General features: G+C 41.8%; 1 protein-coding gene across 2 annotated transcripts in view; it reads right to left on the bottom strand.

The window, feature by feature from the left end:
• The window catches only part of Cpa6 (carboxypeptidase A6), a 315011-nt gene that overhangs the window by 32570 nt on the left and 256924 nt on the right, over nucleotides 1-25517 (bottom strand). For both annotated transcript variants that reach the window (XM_006974688.3, XM_076563702.1), the window contains exons 7-8: nucleotides 23635-23745; nucleotides 22446-22536 (exon numbers count right to left, since the gene is read on the bottom strand). In XM_006974688.3, the coding sequence (XP_006974750.2) occupies nucleotides 22446-22536; nucleotides 23635-23745 (202 nt within the window). The remainder of the gene's footprint in view (nucleotides 1-22445; nucleotides 22537-23634; nucleotides 23746-25517) is intronic.

The following is a 25517-nucleotide window of genomic DNA, read 5'->3' on the forward strand; positions in this document are numbered from 1 at the left end:
CTGTGTACTATTAAGAGGACGATTCCTTGGCTTACTGCTGTTAGCCTGAGAAGCACTTTAGATGCTAGAGTATTCCATAGCTTTTTATGGTTTATTTTATGGATTGGCATTCTGCCAATGTTATTTACTGCAGATTAAGTATTGATTCAGCAGCGAAGTAGGATATTACGTTTAAGATTATTTTTGCTGGTGTTTATCTTGAAGTTTTGCCTTACTCATCTCTTATACCAATCCTGTCTTTACAAAATAAAATTCAGAATTCAGAGAGCTAGGTCTCTAATGTGGCAATAAATTAACTCAGGTAGAAATAAGACCACTAAAACAGGCCTAATATATTTATAGCTTTCTGCTGACACTCTTTAGGTTTTTGCTAAAATGTAAAGAAACAACTCACACATTTTATCGAATGCTAAGCCCCCCTGAGATTTTATGTGCCTCTGCTGGATACACATTACTTGAAGAGTTCTATCCAGCTCTGGCCTCAATTACACAGATTCCGATCTGAAATATTGGCTGCACCATGGAAGATGGAGATAGCAGAAGCTAAAGCGTCAGGACACGGCAGCTCAAAGAAATAAGCAAAACACAGCAAAGAGGCCCAGGACACGCTGCGCCGCAGAACCCGCTTCTCCTAGGAGGGAGGAGCCAGCGCGTCGACACACGGCTCTTCATGTTTTAGGAACACGAGGACCTAAAAGCTATCAGTTTTCCCTTGGCTTGTGGGAGTGAATCCTTTGTTTCTGATGAGAGACAGCTTCGCATCCACAACAACAGCAGAATAAATGGACAGATCTGAGCTGGGCAGAGCAAAGACATTTTAGTCTCGTCAAACGTCACAGCACACACCACCTCAGACCATGTCAAACTCCTACCACTTGACCTTCATATCACCTCTTGACCTCTGAGTATTGAGATGTGAAACCCTACAAGGACCGCATCAATCCAGAAGGAGGTCAAGACGTGCATATGAGGGAACCGGAGGAGGAGATGCTGCAGGCTGTAACTGTGCGGCGCAGACTGAGGACCAGGGAGTACAGAGGAGGGGGAGGATGGCAGGAGCAGAATTCGGAGCCAAGGGGCCAGAGCAGTGTCAGACAGAGACTCCGTGGATGGAGTCTGGACATGGGGGAGTGACAAAGCCGGGGACTGCTGCTGCCCCTAGTCCCACTGGATGATAGGAGCAGGCGAGGCTGGACTTCAGGTGGGAAGATGGAGAAGGGTGGGAAGAGCAATGGGATGAACTGGGGACCCGGCTCCAGTCACCACTGCACCGCGGACGGATCAGTTGACCCATCACAGACTACGCTGCCATGGCTGTCTTGTCCGGGTGGACCTGGGAACCAAATCACATGTTCCCACTGTGGTAACCGGATAAGGTGTTGATATGGCAGAGGAATGTCTCATGGCAGTCGTTTTTGTTATCAGATTATTTAAAACTGTTGGTTTGGTTAGTAATGGTTACTCTTCATTGTTAATCCGGCTGGATTTTAGAATCACCATGGAAATATACTTCTGGGTGTCTTGAAACGTTTTCAGAAAGGTCTAACAGGAAAGATGAGCTTCCCTGATGTGGTGGTCACCGTCCCATGGTCTGGAACCACAGACTGAATGAAGAGAAAGTGAGACGAACACTTTCAGCTGTCTCGGCTCCCTGACTCTGGGTACAATGTGACCAGCTGCTTTCCTACCCTACGTGCTGTGCCCTCAAGTCATGAGCCAAAATTAATCTTCCCTTCCTTAAGTGTGTTTTTGGTCTCAAGTACATTGTTAAAACAGTAAGAAAATTCACTCGTACAGTTATCTTAAGAATTTTTAAGTTGTTCTAACATCCTCCCGTGGAAGGACAGAGGAAAAGCTGAGGCAGGAAAAGCTGAGGCAGGTGTATTTCAGGACTGACTAACTGAGGAATGTGCCCTCCTCATTAATTATGCATACAGAAGGGAAATGAAAGGCTGAGACCTTTGGGGAGTGAAAAGTCCAGAGTGCTTGCAAGTGGTTGTTAGGATACACACACACACACACACACACACACACACTATAACTGATAGTTCATTGGCAGGCTAATTGCATGGGTTCCAATTTAGGTAAAAAGAATCTAACAATTATGTATTTTTATGGATATTCCTAAACTCTGTTTTTAATGCTTTTAGGATAAACTTTAACTCTGTAACAGTTGCATCACCTAATTGAACTCTGTTTTCGACATAGCTTCCAAGGATGGTTTGCATCTTAAGCCTTAGTTTGCAAGCAAACTACTTTTTCTTAAATCAACTTCTTTCCCTGCCCAAAGTCTTCTAAATCTCAGCCTGCTTCTCTCTGTGTATTAACACCTTATCCTAGGACGCCTAATACCAGACATAATCTTTTGCACTCAGCAAGCCTTAGAGCTGTTAGTACCATGGCCTTAATTTCCTTTTGTATCCTTATCCTAGCTAATAACCTCTTAGCTAGAGATTTCTCCTGAGTTCTCTTGACTCCAGGCTTCTCTTCAATCTGTGTCCTCAAAGTCCTGAGTTACACTAACTAAAATGCATAGCTTACCATGTTATGCTAAAATTTTAGAGTGTGGCTCAGTGCACCTTTCAGAATAAAGGAGATAGGTTTCCTCTAGACCCTTTGTTATAAGCTAAATAGTGACCCCCCACCACCACCTTGTCAGGCCCCAGTCGGCAGAACCTATATATGCTGGTGGATATGGAAAAGACACTTTGTGGCCATGATAAAGAAGGGTTTTAAGTCAGGGAGATTATCTGAGAATATCTGGACATACCCTAGGTGTAATCCCAAGAATCTGTATAAGAGGGAAAAAGTCATGTAAGGAGGTAGAGTCAGAGAAAGAACGTGCTGTATTATGCTACTGGCTAGGAATGTGGAGGAAGAAATCACAAGGCAGAGTGTATATGGGTAGCTTTGGGTAGCTGGAAAAGGAAACAATTTCTTTCCTCTGGTGTGTGTGTGTGTGTGTGTGTGTGTGTAGCCTTGTCACACCACCACGCCAGTGAAATACATTTGAAATTTTATCTTCCCAAACTATAAGGGAAGACATTGGTGTTATTTCATGTCACTAAGTTTGTTACAGCACATAAAGTATTCATATACTCATATCCCCTCACAGCATTTATCACATATAATATAATGGCCTTTTTACTAAATTGTCAGTCATCTTGATAGAAGGAGTTATACCTTCTCATGTTTCTATTCCTGTGTCTCATGTGCTGCCCTTACTGCATTTCCAAAGTAAATGATTTTATTTGTGGGATTCAGGTTAAAGGATGCCTTCTTCTAAATTCTTGCCCCACCACTCACCCCTCTTTCCTATTTACATTCTTTGATTTTTTTGGGGGGGGGTATAGGCTCCACAACCAGATATATGGGGAAATAATTTTTTTCGTCTAATGATCCTGAATCTTCTTCAACTCTCCAGTGATGCCAAGTCTTCCCCCACCCTCTGACAATCAGCCACTGGTTTCCATCCTCTACTTTTCCATTTTCTCTCTCTCCTTTCTACCTCCACTGTAGCTCTGACATTCATAACCTTTTCTCTGGACAATAGTCAGCTGGTGCCCTCAGCACCGTAAACTTCTTTAAAGTTCAGCACATCCTTCCAACTCTTCTCAACACTGCACCTAAAATAGTGGTGTTATTTCCTTCAGCCCCACAGAAGCTTCTCTAACTGGCCCCTCATGGGCAACATGAATGTTGGCTCTTTGGCGTGGTGTCCAAGCCCCTGAGTATCGACCATTCCTGGGTTCATGTCCTCTTAAACAAACCCATGAGTAGCCACAGATCATCTGTTCCTGTTGCTATTCCTGCTCATACCACTTCACCTTTCTTCCTGCCTTTTCTATGTTTTCTCTCACTGCCTATTAGAATCCTCCCACGTGTGAGGCTCAGCTCCAAAGCCATTGGTTAGGCAATGGGACAGAGATTTTTTTTTTTTTTTTGGTTTTTCGAGACAGGGTTTCTCTGTGTAGCTTTGCGCCTTTTCCTGGAACTCACTTGGTAGCCCAGGCTGGCCTCGAACTCACAGAGATCAGCCTGCCTCTGCCTCCCGAGTGCTGGGATTAAAGACGTGCGCCACCACCGCCTGGCCAGAGATTTTTTTTTTACCATTAGATGCTGGGTGCTGGACCAGCTGGATGTCCATATGCAAAAGACACACCCTAAACACGAGACCTCGAATCCAACATAAAAATTTATGTACAGTGGATTACATAGTACAATGTAAAATCCAAAACTATAAAACTTCAGGCATTTGGCTGATAATAATTAGTCTAGATAATATTGACTAAGGCAATGATTTATTTTTAAAGATATAAGACAAAAGGCATGATTTCATGAAATAAATCCTGGTTAAGTAGGACTTCACTAAAATTTTGAAAATTGCCCTGAAAGACAATGTCAGGAGAATAAGAAAGCAAAACACATGTTAAGAGAACATGTATGGGTGTCTGATAGAAGATATGAAGAAAACAAGCCAATCAAAAATGGGCTAATGACCTTGATAATTCACCAAAGATAGCCATCAACATGCAAGTCAGCACAGGCAAAGATGCTCCTTGCTTTGTTACCAGGGAAACTAAGAACAGACAGTAGTGAGATAACACCCCAGTTAGAGTGACCAAAGTCTATAATACCAACACTGAACTCATTGCTAATGGGGAGACAAAAAGTTGTGGACATTTAGGAAGACAATTTGCTTTTTTTTTTTTCAAAATTAAAGAAATCAAATCTCTTGGAATCTATCCCAAGGAATTGAGAGCCTATGTCTAACACAAAAATATATACATGGGTGTTTTCAGTAGCTATATTTATAATTTCCCCAAACCTGAAAGCAACCAAATTGTCTTTCAGTAGTAAAGGATATATTGTGGACACCTGGAAAACCTAATATAACTTAGCACGTGAAATGGACTGAGCTGTCAAACAGAATAAAGACATGTGGGAACCTTTATACATATTCTTTAAAAAATAGACTAGGGAGCTGGAGAGGTGGCTCAGTAGTTAAGAGAACTTCCTACTCTTGAAGAAGATCAATTTGGCTATCTGCACCCACATGACAGCTTACAACTGTCTGTAACTCCAGTTCCAGGGTTTCCAGCACCCTCTTTTGGCTTCTGCAGGTACCAGGCATTCACACTGTGCACATATATGCATATAGGAAAAGCCTCATATATATAAAATTAAAAATAAACCTTAGGAAATCTGGAAAGGCTGTATATCATGTGACTCTGACTATTGCCATATTTCACTGTCTCTGGGTTCTGCATCTTTAAATTTGATTAACTGTGGATCAAGACTGTTAAAAAAGTGCTGATATTGAACATGTACAGACTTTTTTATTATCCCCTAGTCAAGACAGCATAACATTAAGTAGTATTATAACTAATGGAGAGATCATTTCAAAGTAAATAGAAGACAACTCTGACGGCCGACACCTGTGATCCTAGCACTCAGGAGGCTAAGGCAACAGGATCTCCAAGGCTAGCTTGGGCTACATAGTGAAACTCTGTCACAAAAACAAAAACAAAAAAACAAAAAAAAAAAAGAAGGGAAAAAAGACCCATGGAAAGATTGCATAGGTTAGCTGCCCATGTTGTGTGCTGTATTAAAGACTTGAACATCTGTGAGTTTTAGTATCTTCTGGAATTCTGGAACATCCTGAAGGGATTGTTGCAAGATGATGTTTGGAAAAGACAGCATGATAGAGACCACATATGGGTCAATGGTTTGAGGGGCTGGTACTGGAGGAATGAATGAGTAGAACACACAGCATTTTTAGGGAATTGAACCTACTTTGCCTGATTATCAGGATAATTGTTATCCATTCCTCAGAGGCCCCAAGCGTGAATTCTAATGTAAATCATGGATTTTTGGATGACAATTTGCTAATGTGGGTTTGTTGATTGACACAAGCTTACCAGTCTGGTTTGATTAGAACACGGCTGTGCATGTGTGAGGGAGAAAGGACACGGGAAATCTTTGCACATTCTTCTTCTTCTTGTTTTTGTTATCTCAAAACTGCTCTAAAGAGTAGCTTCTTGCAAACAAAGGCTCCTTGCCTGCAGCTTTCTGCTCTCTCTCCCGGGGTCCTCCGAGAGCGAGACGCTGTTGCCTTCATTTACTGGTGTTCACTAAGCTTCTAGCCACTGCTGCTGGTTACAAGCCCGTCTCCCACCCCGGCCTGCTATGTCCTCCGCAGGAAAATGGAATATTACTCCTGTTTCCTGGCACCATGCTCTGCTCACAGCAGGGGCTTCAATAAATGTTTGTTGAAAGAGTCAGCCTGCCCTGCAGCAAGGTCCCTCCTAGTCTAGTACATCCAATTTCTATTTGCATTTTTAAGGTCAGTTGTAATTTAAGGTTATAATGAAAGGCAAGAGCTTTCACAGGAGCCTGAACTGTTGTTTTCTAGTATACAGACACACCTTAAAAATATGTACAAATAAAATAGAGATACCCCAGACTATTAATAAATAAAATGGGTCCTCTGGAAGAGCAGCCAGTGCTCTTAACCGCTGAGCTATCTCTTCAATTCCCAGCGCCCACATGGCAGCTCACAACTGTCTGTAACTCCTGTTCCAGGGGATATGACACCCTCACACAGACATACATGCAGGCAAAACACCAATGCACATAAAACAAATAAATAAAAACAAACAAAAACTTAAAATAAATAAAATGGGAAGAAAGCAATAATTTTGAACACTATTACTACATTGTCATTGATGGAATCTTCTTCAATCTAGGGGCAGTGAATGAAATGAATGAGTACTTTTTCTTAATTAAGAATATTTTACATTTATTTATTTTGTTTGCATATGCACACGTGTGAACTTTATCTGCATGTGTGTAGAGGTCAGAGGACAGTTTGGTTCTCTGCCTCTACCATGTGGATTCCTGGAACATGGACATCAGACAGAGGTCTCTGGGCTGGGTGGAATGCCTTTACCTGCTGAGTCATCTCACTGCCCCTTGTTTTTCATTATAGAGCTGGCTAGTCAGGCATTCTAGAATCTTCATCTTAGAATTATGTAGGCTAGAATGCTGTGCCAGATCCTCTCTTTAAGTATATGCTTGTCCCAAATCACACTGTATATGTAATATAAGGCATCATGTTTTATACAATAAATATATAAACTTTATTTGTTTATTAAAACGTAAGAGAGCTGAGTGTAACGGTGTATGCCAAAAGTCCCACTGCTTGAGAGGGTGAGGCAAGGGCATCTTTAGTTTGAGGCCAGCCCAGGCTACATAGTAGGACTCTACCTGAAAAAACAAATCATTTTTTAAATGAGGAAAGATGTCTAATTTGATAAATATTATATTTCATGAAACACACAGTTTCATTTACATATGTGGGAAAGCAATATATTTTTGTAAAACATTTTAGTCAGTGTAAAACTTTTGAACCCTCATATTCAGCACTTGAGAGAAATGCTAGGAAAGACAGTGGGGAGCCCTGGAGAGGGGGACACTTTGGTGTTTGTTAGGTGGCTCTCCTGAATTTGCTAAGGTTGGTAAGTGAGGGCAACGCAGAATGGATGGAAGAGGAGGGTAAAATAATTTCCTATAAGGCCTAGGAATGTGCCTCTTTTAGCCCCACCCCTTTCTAATGTAAATTAATTCAGCTGATTAAAAAAGCCAAGGTGGGGGGCAGGGGGGAAAAGTGTTTTAATTAGTGGTAGCACATTGATCTTATTTTTAGTTTTCTCAGCGAAGTGCAGATTTAGCTAATTGAGAAGCCTTTTGAATGGTCACGGATGTCTATGGCCTTACAAAATACTCTCTTCATCCATCTGGGCATCCACTGCTTTTCCTTGAAACCAAGCGTTTTACTGTCTTTTCTTTTTGTGTTATTTCATGGGTAGTCCGTGGGCTAATTTTTAAAAAAGATCAGCTTTTTCTTATATCCATAAGTGAAACTATTCCCTACAAATAACCCTTTTCTTCCTCATCCTCCCCCTCCTTCTATGAAGGAAAGCTCTTTATTAAGCTCACACCTTTGGAGGTACAAAGTCCAAAAGGGGCCTGTTGCATTGATTTGGTCTCTTGTGAGAAACCCTTCGGGTTAGGTCACATGATGGCACCATGGTATGCTGAGGCAAGAAGCTGGTGTTCAGGGAGGGCTCAGGATTGTTCTTTTATAAGAACCCTTCTGAGAGGCTAACTGGGGTCCCAGGAGAGCTAGTTGCCTTATTTCATCCTAAGGACAGTTGCTGTACTGATCTCGTAATTTTCACTACATCTCACATCTTTAGTGTTCCGTCACAATACTGCCACATTGAAGTAGAGGCTTCTAACACAGGAAGCCTCGGGTGACAGATGCAGACCATCTCGGGTGACAGATGCAAACCATGTCTAAACTACAATGCTTATTCCTTGACGTGTGAGAGCACAAAAACTAGAGCCTCTGATGGAGAGTTGGGAAGGGCCCATTGTGGCTGCCAATCAAAACGGCAGTATTCCTCATATGGTACTCATTTTGCCTTGCTTTGTTTGCATGCATGTGCATGTGCGAGCCTGTGTCTATGCATGCATGTGTGAGTGTATTTGTGTTTATATATGCAGTTTAATATAGCTGTCTGCTGATGGAGAGGTCTAGGATCCTGGATGTTGCAGCAGTCCCAGCCTGGGGCTGGAGTCCCAGGGAAGTCCCAGAGAGCTGACAGTTTCCCGTCTACACTGGGATCCTGAAGGTTCTAAGACCAGCAAAGGGGCGTCTCAGGAACGAGAGATGAACTTGCCAGTGAGAGTGAGGGCAGGCAATCAAAAGCTAAAACCTTCCTTCTTTCACGTCCTTTTATGTGGGCGGCCACCAGAAGGTGTGGCCCAGTTTTAGGGTGGGTCTTCCACCTTCAATAATCCAACCAAGAAAAATCCCTCACAGGTGTGCTCAAATGTAGGCTAGTTGACAACCATGATTAGCCATTTGTGGCTATGAAACATACTATGAAAAGCTAAATTTTACTTAATGAGTAAAATGACAGGCATTTGAGATGTTCCTAATCTCTTGTTATTGTTTCTTACATGTGAATACAATAGAATAAATTTCCAAGAGAATTCTACATTTAGTCAAAAGGTGCAATGCACAATTAGCTTATTTGTTCATATTCTTCAAATTTAATTCTACCCCCTCTCTGTTAGCGTCTATAACTGTGATATATAATAAAATAAAAGAAATGTCCATAGGTTCATGTTAGATTGCAAGAAAAGGTATTTTTTATGTCTCCTTCGCACATAAACAGGTGGGAAGATGTACTTGAAGACAGAGATGGGGAACTGTGCCCCCGAGCTGAAGGCCGAAGGAGCATTGCCAAGCAGCTTCCCCCCAGAGTGCCTGCCTGGTGGCTGCTGCGGTAGTTAGTGTTCTTGTGACTATGACAAAGTGGCCAATAGAAGCGACTTTGTTTCAGTGCGTGGTTTAAGGACTCGGCCCATGGTGCTTGAGCCTGGAGAGGCAGGCATGTGCTTCCATTGGGGCAGATCAGGAAGCAGATAAAAGGGAAAGGAGGTGTTCGCCTGGTTTCCTGTCCCCCACTTTACTCGGTCTAGGACCACAGGTCATGGGACAGTGCCACTCAATGTCTCACATTTCAGGTAACATTTCCAGAAACACATTTTGACATATCCGGAGGCGCGTCTCTTAGGTTATCCAGTCCAGCCTAGTTGATAATAAAGATAACCGGCACCTGTGCTTGATAAATATTTATAGACTGAGTCCTATATATGGTGATATATAGTGGTTGTTTTTTCAGTTTTGAAGTTAAAATATAATAATACCATTTCCCCCTCCTTTTCTTCCCTTCCACCTCTCCTGTGTTTCTCCCTCCCCCCTCACACAGTCTTTTTCTTTAACTGCACGCACACACCTGCACACAGGTGGTCTAACTTAAAACCTCCTGTGGTAACAGGATCCTAAATGGTGTATCTCTGGGGTTTGTTTCAATATAGGTATCTTTAAAAAAAATGGATGCATGTTAATTCAGGCTTGAAATCCTAGCATTTGGCAGGCAGAGGCAGGAGTATCAGGAGTTCAAAGTTATTGGTTGTGCAGCCTTGATTGGCCATTCAGCTAAACGCTTACAGGTTGTATGAAGAAAATGAATGCAGACTATATATTACTAAAGGGACATTTCAAAGAAGATAAAATAGTACAAAACTATCAATGTATTTTGGTAGATTTCTCCCTCCATAAGTTTGTTATATTTACATACAGACTCATATGTTTTATAAGCTTGTTGCAATTGTAACTACCATGAAGCCCTAAGTATATACAGTCAATATTAGATCTGTTTTCATTTTTCATGTTTATTCTTCTTTGTTTATTTTTTAAGATGACAGCTTGTTAGGTAGCCAAGGCTGGTTCAGAACCCACTCTGTAAGGGTTCCGAACGTGGGAAGGTCTTGAACTCGATCCTTTTTTCTCGGGGTCTCAAGGGTTGGGGGTTAAAGCATAATCCACCATACCCAGCACTGTCTAAAATTTTTTCATAAATGTTCTCCCCTTAAGGATGTATTAATTTTTATTTCATGTGCATGAAAATTTTGCCTGCATGTCTGTCTGTGCATCACGTGCATGTAGTGCCATGGAGGGCACAGAGGTGTGAGGTACCCTGGAGCTGGGGGATTGGGCTGTTAGCTGCCATCTCAGGACTGGTAAACAAACCGAGTCCTCTACAAGAGCAGTAAAGTGCTCTTAGCCACCGAGCCACTAGGCCTCTTATAAATAAGCTTTTTAAAAATATATATATTTGGAAGAACTCTTGACCAATTTTTGTGGCTTCCTGACGTCTCACCAGTTGAATATATAATTTAAATGCTTTTTCAGTGTTTGGATCGTTTTGTTACAAGTAACTTTAGTCAGCTTCTTACCTGCTTCCTTATATTGCATTTTCAAAATAAAAAGCTTAGACGTTAGCCCAAGGGGCGTGGGCAGGTTTGCCGCCATGCTTTGTATCTCCTCTCTGTTCATGTGAAGCTGACAGCGGTTCTTTATGAGAGTTCCTACTAACCCTTTGTGCCAGGAGCTGTGAGTCCCACTGCTTCAGAAAGATCTTGTAATGGCTAGTTTTGTGTGTGTCAACTTGACATAACCTTGAGTCATCAGAGGAAAGAGCCTCAGTTGAGGAAATGCCCCATGAGATCCAGCTGTAAGGCATTTTCTTGTTTAGTCATCAATGGTGGAGGGCCCAGGCTGTGGTGGGTGGTGCCATCCCTGGGCTGGTGGTCCTGGATTCTATAAGAAGGTGGGCTGAGCAAGCCATGGGAAGAAAACCAGTAAGCAACACCCCTCCATGGCCTCTGCATCAGCTCCTGTCCCCGGGATCCTGCTCTGTTTGAGTCCCTGTCCTGACTTCCTTCTGTGATGAACAGCAATGCTGAAGAGTAATCCGAATAAACCCTTTCCTCCCCAACTTGCTCTTTTGGTCATGGTGTTTGGTCACAACAATAGAAACACTAACTAAGATCTCGTCAGTGTTTCAGGGCTATATCTCATTACTCATTACATGTCTTTCCCTTAATTGCTACAAATACCTCCCATGCTCTGCTCAAAACTGGGCTTCTGGTTTTCACTGAGTCCTGACTCCCTCTAGATGGAAAGTCTCATTCTGCCCGCCCTCTCCCAGCTGCTTCTTCCATGGGCAATACAGTATACCATAGCAGGAATGCAAAAGGACCCACTGATTGTTGCCTGAGAGCTCAGAAAACAGAAGCCAAACCCCATTTTTTTTTTTATAAGCTTATAGTCTTGGTATTTGTTATGTAACAGAATGCGAGCAGAGGCTCTTGATTACTCAGTGTTTGTCAACCATTTCCATCAAAATACCCATAATAGGCAAAACCAACAGACTGTAAACTCCGAACCCGCTGACAATCTCCATTTTACCTTCAAAATTCATGTGAGTTGCACAGTCCATTCAATTATACGTGTAGGGTTTTTTGTTATTGGTTTTTGTTGTTTTTTGGACAAAAAGAATTCTTCTTTCAAAATCTTTCAGTGGAACTGATATACCCTGAAGGTGTGTTGTGACTCTTCGCGGCTTGCTCTGTGACATAGCCTTATATACTCACAATGCCAGCTAGAGCATAGTGGATTCTAGAACAAAAGCTGCAGAGCTTGACACGGCACAGGAGCTCAACGTAGCTAGCATGTGTGTTAGCTGTGGGTACCTACAGCTTTTCTCTTGTGTTTCCCAGCCATGTGGGGCATCTCACTGCTCTCGCCATGCTTCATCCTGCCATACCTTAAGTAATACTCTTAAGGCCTCCATGTGTTTCTCCTACCTAGAATGCACTTCTTGCCAAATGTATTTTTAATATTTAAGTACCCTATTATGTCCTCCGTGAAGGCTTTTCTGACTTTATTGGATATATACAGATATTTCTGTCTGTATATATATTTCTACCATAGTGTGTCTGTGATAGTTATTTGTGTGTGTGTGTGTGTGTGTGTGTGTATGTGTGCCATTTTGGCTAGGTATGGAGTCCAGATAATGTTTGGTTAAATATTATTCTGAATGTCCCTGTGAGGGTGTGTTTGGTGAGACCAAGATTTAAATTGGTAGGCCTCAAGGGTGCTTATTTCCATTTTGTGTTTTTAAAGAACACTTCATTCTTTATGCAATGAAGATATAGTTACATTTAGTATTCATTCTGTTATGTACCACATTTGTCTAAGAATGTAGAGAGCCATATTCTTTTTTTTTTTTTGGTTTTTCGAGACAGGGTTTCTCTGCGTAGCTTTGCGCCTTTCCTGGAGCTCACTTGGTAGCCCAGGCTGGCCTCGAACTCACAGAGATCCGCCTGGCTCTGCCTCCCGAGTGCTGGGATTAAAGGCGTGCGCCACCACTGCCCGGCTTGAGAGCCATATTCTTAGATCAACCTTCTTATTACATTTTTGAAACAATGCTTTCAAGTGGAAAAATATGATTTGAATCCAAATATCTGCCTCTAAAATACAGTAGTTACACAGAACCAGGATGTTCTCTTGAAAGTAAGTCAGTGCATGTTACTGCCTCTTCAGCGTTCTCTGGAGTTTGCTCATGTCATTCAGAGCAGAACTGGAAGTCTTTACTATGGTGCAGGACCTACGTCACCCACTAACTGCCTCAGCACCAGCCATGCTTGTCTCCCTGCCTCTCTGTCTAAGCATCTTGAAGCTCTTCCCAAACTGGAGACTTTACTGTCCCAGCTGCCTGCATGGCCCGTTCCCCAGACACCGCCGCTCTCCAGTGTCACCAGCCTAGGCCTTGCTCTCTTACCTCAGATAGCTAACCAACCCCACCAGGAGCAGCTTCTTCGCATTTCCCTGCTGTGTGGTTTCTTTCAGACCACCTATCACAGCCTGACCTAGTTTATTTTATTCATTGCTGTCTCCTCCACAACCCACTCAATAAATAGCTGAATAAACAAACGCACTAATTCAGTCATCTGCCTGATAAGCTCTGTGGGGGTTACTATAGGAAATGTTCTTGGTATTTTTTCCTCATCTTATAAAATAAAATCTTCTTATATTAAAAAAACCTTAAACAGTCACATGCCATCTTTTTCTCTCCTGACTTCGATGCTCTAGAGTTCTGCAGTGTGCTCAGGTACTGCGCATGACAGCAGGAAGGTGAGGTGATACATTTCAGCTGCCATCGGCACATGACAAAAAAAAACAAATTTAAGAACGGAAGGTGAGAACATTATTGTTAACCCACAGCTGCGTGGCATTTTGAGAGATTCTTAATTTTTTCACTCTATATATTCACTGTACATGGTATTGTGAGACGTTTTTTGTTATTGTTTTATTTTATCAGAGACATATCTCTCTATTTAGCCCAGGCTGGCCTTGATCTTACAACGCTCCCCGCTTAATCTCCCAAGTGTTGGGATTACTGGAGTGTACAAATGTGGCCAACTTCTTTCTTTAGTGTTTGAGACAGGCTATCACTGCATAGCCCAGGCTGGCCTAGAATTCCTGATGCTTCTGGCTTCGCTTTCTAAGTACACTGATATTTGTGTATATCAAATATCTGGGGTTACATCGACCAATATTAAAAAAAAAATAGAATAGTTACTTCAAAGAGTTTAGATTAAAATAAGTATACACATGAAAAGGAATCAGGAATCAGAAAATATTGAGTAACAGTGATTCAGAAGGAACATAATACTGTAATGTTTATGAAGTGTTAAAAAGAAATAAACATGACTTCTCAGGTGCCGCTGAGGTGGCAGGAAGACAGTGAGAGGTGTGACTTGTTCTGGAAGCAATCAGACATGCCTGGGCTGACAAGCATCTGGTAAGGCAGGCAGGAAAGGGATTAGTTGACAAAAGCTAAAAAAAAAAAAAAAAAAACCAAAAAACAAAAACAAGAAACAAAACAAAACAACAAGACCCCCCCCCCCCAACCCAAAATCCTTACTCTGCTCCAGGCAGCAGTCAAGGCCCCCTGAAGCCTGAGCAGCCTGGGAGAGTCACCAGCTAAAACAGAGGCAGTAAAATTCACTGCACTTAAAAATGAGTCCCAAGCCCAGTGTCCCAAGGGCCCAAAGAGAGATTCCGTCACAGTCTGTGCTGCCCTGTAAAGCATGGCCTTTACATGGTGCTGTCCCAGTGATTGTCAGACCTCACCATCATCCCATCACACACTTCAGCCAAGGTGTTTACTCATAATGCCAGAATGGATGGTATTACTTAACATGTTTACCCATATGACTGATGAGAGAAACGAACATTTGTGTATACCAAACATCATTTACTATCTGTGTTCGTCAGAAGGTCATTTTGTAAAGTAACTGGGCAGGTCATTAATAAGGAGTGTGGATTATAAACTATGGAGGTGAACTGATTTTTGCACAAAATCAGTTACTAGATTAGAAAAAAGAACATCAGAGCAACTTTACAAGAGAGAAAGAAAACAGCTCTTGTTCGTGATGTGGCTGGAAAACTGTGACTAGGAAGAGAAGAAAATGAAAGCTTTGTTTTTGTTTTTCCTTTAAACTTTGGAAACAAAGCTTTTTTTTTCAGTTTTGCTTATGAAGAAAGAATTAAGTTTGCAAAAAAAAAATGTGTTTAAGTTTGCTGAATTGCAGGAGCATTGGAAGGAATTAACAACACCTCAGGGAGTCAAGAAATGCAACTGAGACAGAGTAACAGTCGCTTAACGTTTCAAAGAGATAATGACTTTAAAAGAACAAGTAAAATGGTAGGAAACAGTAGAGAAAGATGCTGCTTGTGGGTGGGTACCCGCGGTAGCCAGAAGAGGGCAGCACATCCCTTGGAGCAGGACTTACAGGGAGTTATGAGCCACCCCATGTGGATGCTGAGAACAGAACTCAGGTTTCCGGCAGGAACACCAAGTCCTCTCTAAAATCTCTGATATTTTTCTTAGAATTTTGTTGCTTGTAGGAGACAGCAAAGAAGAAAGTGGTCTCATACTGCTTTGTTCTACATGATTAGAGGCAGGTAAGGTTACTTTAGACATGATTAGAATGATGATAGAAGGTCCTGAAATCATCTGCATGCAGGGACAATTTAATTCTAATTGTGTTTAGGTAAAAGAAAATGATAGCTGGATTTTCTGGTAATATGACAGAATTGTGACAAGTATGTTGACAAAAATCTCTGGCTATAAACACATCTAAATGATCAAAATATCAATTTAAATATGCAAGAAGGGTCTCAAAAACAAGAAAAGCCGAAGGCAGGTGTGGGTTGTTTGCTGATCCTCCCACCCATAGGCTGGCTCTACTGGTGTTATATGGGAAACAGATCAGATTAGAATCCTCAGGTATAGGAGTCAGGGATAAAGCCTGTACAGACCCTCAGGACCACACAGGGCCATACCTTTGATGAAAGTGTAGTTAATATAAGTGTAGTTAGAAAAATATCTTCCGCATGGGAAGGTGCTAAGTTTTGGCTAGGGGAACAAAACAACACACTCCTCCTTGGAGAATTTATCACCACATTGCAAATTTTACATGGGCTTGTAGATCAAAACAACTGGCATGGGATGGCCCAAGGCATTTCATAGCAATGGGGGATAATATATATTTTTCTTTCTTATCACACATTTGCAATCTCTTTTGTATGTCTTAAAATTTTGGACAAAGCAATTCTATTATTCTTTTGAAACCTGAAGTATTCCTTCAGAGATGCCCATTATCTAACTAATTATGCACTGGAGTCATGGTGACCATTTCTGGCAAGCTGATCAATCCCTAAGGGGGTCAGACCTGTGGTTACAAACAGGAACACAGGCGACACAGACTTGACTTCCCATCATGGCTCAACTCGTGGGTTCTCCTGAGCAAGTTTCCCAACTTCTTTCTTAGTTTTGTCTTTAGTGACACAGTATGATGCTATCTACCAATGAGACATTCATGTCTCTCATTTATCACGGGAGGTATCCTTAATAAATGTTAGCCACCAATGGGGAGCAAACCCCTTATGACATCACTTTCCAAATCACTGTACTCCAGATTCTTAAATTCCTTTAATATATGAGCTTTAGCTCAAGTAAACTTAGGACTTTAGTTAATAGACTATAATTTAAAAATTTCTCTAACTTTCACAAAAGATAGTATTTAATAAATATATCTTTTCACTTTTAATTGGCCACAAACCAAAGACCAAGAACAGCCAATAGATTTCCACTTCATGTTTCTCTAGGATCACGAATAATTCTTTGAAAGTTGGGTGTGAACTCATTATTTCAGGAATTCATGATATAATTTTCAGCATGTAGTACATGGAAGGCGCTTAATATCTGTTCTGATCTTATCTTACATGGGATTAACATTACATATGCACCACCAACAGTGTCCGTGACAGGTGTCTGTTTTGTCATGTATTTATCCCTGTCGTTCTCAGCCCACAGTTATCCAGAGCTTGTCTGTACATCTTCAGTGATGAAAAGTTTCTCAGTTTCCCCTGGCAGCATCTTCTTGCTGTAGGCTCCAGGCCTCTGAGCACATGATATGGATTAATTCTCTCTCTCAGCTTCTCTTGAGGCCAACTCAGCCTTTTCTTGGGCTCTTTCATAGCAGATCCTCAGATTACATTGGACACCTGCAATGACTGCTCTTACCAAATGCTAACGAGAATGTATATTCTTTCTGGAAAGATGGATTAAAATCCTCCTTATATATCTTTGAACTCCAATTGCCCCATAGACAATCTAGCAATGTGTTCCCTGACTCCTCTCCTTGTCCTCGATTTAGTCTCTGAAATTCTTTATATTTTCAGGGCAATGCTGCTTAGGTTCTCAGTACAGCGCTCTGAAACAAAAGTCCTCCAGCTGGAGGAACCGGCCTCTTAGGACACCAGCCAGTGGCTTTTGTCATTTCCCAGGCGTTGGCTAGAGGCCACCAGCCTGTAGAGGTTTCTCCCCTCACCCCAGATGATCTATCAAAATATTTGCATATCAATTTTTTAAATAAAAAAGACATCTGCATATCCAAAGGAGGTCTTTTTTTTTTTTTGATAGAACACATACCAATAAATTCTAAAAAAAAAAAAAAAAATACCCCACAATTATCTCCATCTTAGGCTTAAGTTTATAACACTAGGTAAATGAATATTCTAAAGAGAGACTATATTTAAATAGATGTCTAAGTGCTCCTCAATAGAAGCTAAGAAATCTTTTATAAGAGTGTCATTGTTCCTTTTTATAATAGCTATAGCTCATATGCCATAAAACTACTTAACGGTGGACAATTCAATGGCTTCTACTCCATTCACAGTCACCACCTCTATTGGATTTCAAAATATTTCCATCATCTCAAAAATAAAACCATTGACTCAATGGGAGTCATCCTCATGTTTCTCCTCATGCCAGCTTTTGGCAATCCCTTATCTATTCTGTCTCTATAGGTTTGCCTATTCTGAGTACTTCTTATCAATGCTATGGTAATTAGCCTTTGGTGAGTTGTTTATTTCACTTAGCACCATGTTTTCCAGGCTCATCTACATTGAAGCACATGTCAGTACTTCATTTCTTCTTATTGCCTCTCCAAAAAAATAGTTCACCATGGCAAAAGAGCCCAGAATATGCCTCCTCTGAATCTGAAGAGTTGTTGAGTAAAGACACTTAAGGAGGGGAGGCAGAAAAGACCGCTCCTTCTTGTTTGCCTAAGAGCAAGACATATATTCACAAAGATGTACCCCCTTCTCCCCCCGAAATGACAGAAACATCACTGGAGATGCCTGTGGGCCCTTATCTTGGGAGTCCGAACAGGGAAACTTACATAACCAACTTACTAACCAGGCCTTCCCACTGCTAATTCCCCAGCTCTTTCCTACTTTCAGCCCAAGGATGATTTCCTTTGTCTTGCTACTTCCCTGCTGAAGTTGATTTTTAAATTTGATCTACAAAAGACTGGAAATGTGTTCATTTTTCAGAGTTTCATTTAACACACTGATCTCTAGTTCCGCTCATGTTAGTCGATCTCCACAGTCTGTTCTTGGTCGATGATGCTGAGTGGGCCAGAGTACTGCCTTATCTTTGCTTAGGGTTCGTCCTAGCCAACGGGAGTCTCATGTTGACTTCATTAATCTGTCTTTTGTTACAGGAGTCTCTTTCAGCTACATACTTAGGAATCCTGACAGTGAATAATGTTCCTTCCTCCATGGAAATATTTGGCTTACCTATTCATCAGTTGGTAGACATTAGGTTCTCTCAATTTTTTGCTTACATTGCTGCTATGGACATTCATTCACAGGTCCTTGTATGGCTGACATTTTGACATTTTCATTTCTCTTGGGTATATATTTAGGGGTAGAAATGCCATGTCATATGGTAGCTCGATATTAAATTTTGGTAGAAATACTAAACTGTTTCCAAAATGACTGCATTTCACTCCACACTAGCAAGTTTGAAAGCTTCAGGTTTTTCCTAGCCTCACCAACACTTACTATCTATTTTACTATCTGTCTTAGTGTATGTGACGTGGCACCCTGGTATAGTTTTGATATACATTTCTGAGGATATATTCAGATGCTATTGTCCATTGAAATATCTTCTTTTAATAACTATCTGCTTAAATTATTTATATATGTTTTTAAACTGGGTTGTCATGCAGTGAGAACCCTTTTATAGACATGACTTTCTATATTATAGGTATGAATACTTAGAGATACAATTATCTGCATTATCTATATAAGTTCCCATATTATAGATAGGAGTCCTATATTATAGATATTAGTACTATATTTTATATACAAGTTTCTGTATTATAGATATAAGTCCTACATTATAAATATAAGTTTCTATTCTATAGATAACAAGTTCATATATTATAGATACAAGTCCTTACATCATATAGGCACAAGTCTTTATATTATAGATCTGAGTCTTCTATATTACACGAATTCCTATATTACAGATATGAGTCCCCATAGCACATGTAAGTCCCTTGTTAGAAATATGTTTTGTAATCATATTCTCCTGTTCTGTAGGTTTTTCTAAATAGTAATTCAAGTTTATGAACACTTGGTTTTTCAGGGGTTAAAGCTTTGCCTTACTTCTGGATTTGTTCCAATTTGGGGAGACCAGTGCTCATGACATACCCCAAAGAGAGTTCACAGAGGAAAGACAGAAGCACAGGGATTGTGGGAGAGAAATATGCTCAAGAACGCTGGAGATGTTTGCAGGGACTCCCAGTTTGCAGCACCCCTTCACGTGTCCCTCTGCTGGTCTTTCAGAGTAGTATTCATTTCAGGGCTCAAGGGTCCCCCTGAGAGCTGTGAAGCATTGGAAAGGTTGCCCACTGCCACGTGTTCTCTCTGAGCTGTTTTCTCCACTCCACTGCCGTAAAGCGTAACCACTACCATATGGGAGTCTTCAGGGTTTTCACAGGAAGAAGCAGTTTTATATTCTGCTCTTTACACCTGAGACTCACTGACTTAGGGAGAAAGAAACAGTTGTATTTTCAGCTTGATATTGACTCTGTAGTGTTTTCACTGGTTCTGGGTATTTGTGTTATGGATGCTCATTTGGAGTTTATTCAGGGAGCTCATACTTACTTCATACTCATGATCTTACAGTAGTTCCCTCAGCGTGGCTCCCTGTCTCATTAATTAAGCTCAGAGCTATAGTGGGATAGACCTACGGCTGAGAGGGAAGCAGTCTGCACATCCTTGTTTTCAGATCACCCGAATTCACTGTAGAGATCCAAGGACTGATGGTCCTGGCCTGGCTGCCTACATTTGTGCATTATTTATACCAGTCTATTTTGCAAGTAAAGTTTGATATAATCCTTTCTATGTCCTGAGTGTTGAATCACAGAAAAAATCAATGGTTAAAAAAAATTGGGAAGAATCAAAAGAGTTCTAGTCGAGACTGCAGTGGAAACACAGAAATCAAGAAGGAATATGTATGACGGGAACATGCTGGGTTCAGGAAGGACAGCAAGCAGCAAGGTTTTCCTTTCATTGTAACTGAACATAATCAACATTCTAACGTTACCTCGGCAGAGCTGCCTGCCTGCTCCTCAGCTCCTTTTCCTGTGTACTGAGATGACCGTGGCACACATGTGATGTGCGTGTGGACACAGGCACTTACTAACTACTGCTAACTAGTGGAACGTTCATGGCGTTTTGAGACTACGACTGCCTCCACCAGAGAAAATGGAAAGGGGATTGTAGAAAGTATCACAGGCTGGAGAAATGTCTCCGTACAAGTCAAGAGTGCTTGACGAGCAAGCACAGGGACTGAGTGGATATTCCAGCCCTCACACAACAAGCCAGCTCCAGGAGAGGGTAGAGGCAGGCACATTGCTGGGCTTCCTAACTTCTAGCCTGGCCAAGAAAACATAATCCCCATGTTCTGAGAGAGTTGCAGAGGAGGGCATCTAATGCCTTCTTCTGGCCCCAGTGTGCATATAGGAACATGCACTCTCACACACATATGCATATGTGCTCACACACACACACACACACACACACACACACACACACACACACTTTTTTTTAATTAGAGGATTGAGGGAATATCTAAGTATATTCTGGTGCTAGAGCAAAATATACCAAATTAGGTAATTTGTAAATAGAAATTTGCGGCTCAAATTTCTAGAGGATAGAGGGTTTAAGATCAAGGTATTAGATATTTCAGTATCTGGTGAGGACCAATTTTCTCATAGTTGTAACCTTATAGTTGTATCTTTACATGAAAGAAAGGGATATCAAATTCCTTTGGCCTCTTTTATAAGGGCACTAATGCCATTCCTGAGGGTTCCATCCTCATGACACAGTAATCATCTTTGAAAAGTCCCTGGAGGTTAAATTAGGGAGGGATGTTACAAATATTCAGAGAGAATTACCATGAACACACTGACTTAGTCTATTTTGGAGGAAATAATTTGCAGATCCAAAAAGACATCTATAATACCACACTGTATTCATACAATGCATTCTCTTCTTCACAAATGTAAACAAAATTGCTTACATCACATGAAGAAAGGAAGTGTCTCACCAGTTGGTTCAAGGCTCAGGAGCTAACTGGGTGTTCAGGTCGCCGGGCAGATTGGAAGTGAGTTAGGCATCCCACTTGTCTAAGTTCCTTCAGGATCAGTGTTGCTCTGATGGCATGTATGGAAACACTGAACCAGTTCCCACAGTGAACCTTTGTTGCTAGTTTAGGTCTATGAATGGCAACTACTTCTCAGTTTTCTGCTTTTATCTGTGTTTAAATTTATAAAAATATTTACTTATTTACTTCACATCCCAACCTTAGTCTCCCCTCCCTCCTCTTCTACCTGTCCCTCCCCTCCCCCCACCCCCTTCTCCTCTGTTCCTATTCAGAAAAGGGCAGGCTTCCCATGGATATCAATAAAGCATGGCATATCAAGTTGCAGCAAGACTAAGCACCTCCCCTTGTATTAAAGCTGGGCAAGGCAAATTTTCAGGATCAGGTCGACAAATTTAAAACTTGGATTTTTTTTGCATATTAAAAAAACATTTTTTTTAAAAAAATTTCTTTTGAAAACTATAGCAATAGTGTTCTTACCCATGTCTTTTCATTTTTTCACTTATTTATTTATACTTGTGGTGCTTAAAAATCCAACCAGAGTTTCCCCTTCTGAGCCATACCTCCAGCCTTAATCTATGTCTTTGTGAGGATTTCACACATGATTGCATCAGTCTCCTAGTGGAGTCCTTCCAGACCCATCATTTTGTAGAGGGTACCAGTGGGGTCCTAGGTTCTGATACCCAGTCACTTCACACTAACCACACCAAGGTTCTGATACCCAGTCACTTCACACTAACCACACCAAGGTTCTGATACCCAGTAACTTCACACTTGCCACACCAAGGTTCTGATACCCCGTCACTTCACACTAGCCACACCAAGGTTCTGATACCCTGTCACTTCACACTTGTCACACCAAGGTTCTGATACCCCGTCACTTCACACTTGCCACACCAAGGTTCTGATACCCCGTCACTTCACACTTACCACACCATTTCACTTTCCAGTTTCGATTGGCATCAACTCCACGGCAGCGAAACCTAGTGTTTCTTGACCTTGTCTTTCTCCAGAATCGATCCTAGATATGATTAAAACATCAGGCAGAGAACAAGGTACTTAAAAGGTGTTCTAGTTTCATTTCAACTTCTGTGACTGAAAATACCCTGACGAAAGGAAACTTGGAGGAGAAAGGATTTGCTTGGATTACAATTCCAGGCTGCAGTCTATCATTTTGGGGGAAATCAAGACAGGAATTCAAGCAGCTAGTCTCATTGAGCGAAGAGAATAAACTCATCCTTGCTTGCTTGTTTGGCATTTAGCTTTCTCTTCTAAGGTTCAGAGCCCAGTTCATGAAATGGTACTACCCACAATGGGCTAGGTCTTCCTAAATGAATTAACAATCCATGTAATCCCCCACAGATGTGCCCACGGGCCAGCCTGATTAGATTCCAGGTGATTCTAGATTATGTTAAGTTGCGAGTTAAAACTAGTCACCACAAAAGGATATTCATATGTATTTTTGTTGCCTGGTGGGTAGAGGTACCACATCACTTTGGGGTGAGTTCCTCTATGCACAGACCAGCTTAGGAGAAGACAGAGGCGAGGATTAGCCCTGACCCAGCCTCGTACTCTGCTTTCTGACACCATCCTAGTGTCTCCTATATTTTTGGCCTTTTTTTTTCTTAGACAATTTGATACAACATATTTTGGTTCTTTTCACCTCCATCTCCTTTGGCTTATCTTTATAGGCAAATTGAATAGGTTAGGTGATGCCTGTGATTTTTAATAATTTATAATAAATAAATTATTAAAAATAATTTATTTGGAAAGAGAGATCTTTATTTCTGTGAAATCTTATGCAAAATCAAATTATGAAATGATTGAGGAGGAAGCCTCTCATGTCTCTTGAGCCCATTAGTGGGCTTATCAGCCAACTCCTTTCTTGGTTCATCACTTTTTTTTTGTTTTTCAAGACAGGTTTTCCCTGAGTAGCTTTGTGCCTTTCCTGTAACTCACTCTGTAGCCCAGGCTGGCCTTGAACTCATAGAGATTCGCCTGTCTCTGCCTCCCAAGTGCTTGGATTAAAGGTGTGCGCCACCACTGCCTGGCTAGGTTCACCACTTTTATATGACCTATTCAGTCCCCTATTCTCAATTGTATAGGCAAAGCAACTTACATGTGTCCAGCTGAAATGGTATCCATCGACATTAAACACAGGCATGATATAGAAGTAGAGATGATTCAACATTTTTCTCATGGCTGGGTCAGTCTTATAGGTCAGAAGGGCCTGAAAGACAAAGGAGACATCCATCATTTTCCTTATTGATGGATAACAAAGCAAGTTTAAAGGAAAAACAAGTGTGAGAAATCCTTTTGTTCAGAGAAAGATCATACATGCTGGACTGAAAAGTAGTAAGCCAAGTGAACTGTGTTCTGTTTTTCCTCTGAATGAGACTGTTGATTACCAATATTACTGGTAATAATATCAATATTGGTATTTTATTACCAATAATAATAACTTTTTTGTTGTTGTTGCAAATCCTTCTATTACAGAAATCCCAGGCAAATCCTCTTGTGAATGGACTTTCTATTAACACAAAGCTGCTAAGTGAAAAACAAAATGAACAACAGAAAACTTAAGCCAGATCTCAAATAATCACACATTGGCCCCCAGGCCATCAGCCAGGAAAGACTAGCCTCACAGCCCTAAATGGTGCTCTTTTTTTTTTTTTTTTTAAATATCACAATTCTTTATTGATTATTTGAGACTTTCACATCATGAACTTCAATCCCATTCAGTCCTTCCTGATCCTCCCCTCACCCCTGCAGCTTTCCCCCTAAAGTCAATTAAACAAAGCAAAAACCAAACCAAACCAAAACAAAAAACCCCACCTTGATCCTCCATTTCTCCAACACCTCTTCATTCATCCTAGTAGCCCTGGGAGCTGCAGTGTGTCATACAGTATACCCTTTTGTCTAATCAGCCCCTCCCACAAAATGTTCAAAGCAAATGAGTCATTGGTTTGGTTTAAGGCCTCTGGCACACCATCATCACTGGACCCTCATCAAAACTCCTCTGGGATAGCCTGCTGTTGTCCACCCAGGGTGGTAGCTGAGCTGATCAGTCAGGGCCACTAGGACCACCCTCCTCAGGCCAAGGGCAGAGCTAGCTCTCTTAGGCCCATGCATTGGGCCAGCTCTCCCATGAGGGGATGAGGCCAGCTCCCCTGCTGCAGTGTCCGGTGAGGGGCAGGGCCAGTTATTCCAGGGCCAGTGAGGGGGTGTACAGCTCAGCATGGCCCTCAGATTTCAACATTCATGGTCCCTATAACCACCTGTGGCATTATGGACCATGAACATCATCACAGATCACAGTTGCAGTGGGAACATGGACCCAGAAATGGCTCTTAGCAGAAGCTCGGGCTGGATGTTACCATGGCTCCTGTGGCAACACAGACCACCCGGATCAGTATGGTACCTGTAGGAACAAGGCCCTTGGACACCAACATGGTCTCAGGTGGCTGTCCAGACCGCTGACATCCACACAGCCCTCAGTGGTAACAGGGGCCATGGACATCAACTCAGACCCTGGCTGCTGCTGGGCCACGGACCCAGAGGGTGGTAGGCAGCAGCCAGGGCCTGGATGACACCATGGTCCCATATGGCAGCACAGGCCACCCAGATCAGCATGGCCCTGGTGGTGGCATGGCCCTCAGACACCAGCATGGCCACAGGTTGCAGCCTGGAGCCCAGGCATCCATGTGGTCTTTGGTGTTACCATGGGCCACAGATATCAACCCAGACCCCAGCTGTGGTAGGACTACAGACCCAGACATGATCCTAGGTAGCAGCCTAGGCCCAGATGTCACCATGGGCCCAGGTGGCAGCACAGGCCACTCAGAAATGGCCTTCAATGGTATAGGAGCCATGGACATCAACACAGACCCTGGCTGCAAAAGGGCCATGGACACAGATATGACCTTCGGCAGCAGCCCTGACTTTGATGACATCATTGCCCCAGGTGGCAGTGTAGGCCACTCAGGTTAGCATGGCCACTGA

Source organism: Peromyscus maniculatus, chromosome 2 (assembly GCF_049852395.1).
Source record: "Peromyscus maniculatus bairdii isolate BWxNUB_F1_BW_parent chromosome 2, HU_Pman_BW_mat_3.1, whole genome shotgun sequence".
Taxonomy (NCBI): domain Eukaryota; kingdom Metazoa; phylum Chordata; class Mammalia; order Rodentia; family Cricetidae; genus Peromyscus; species Peromyscus maniculatus.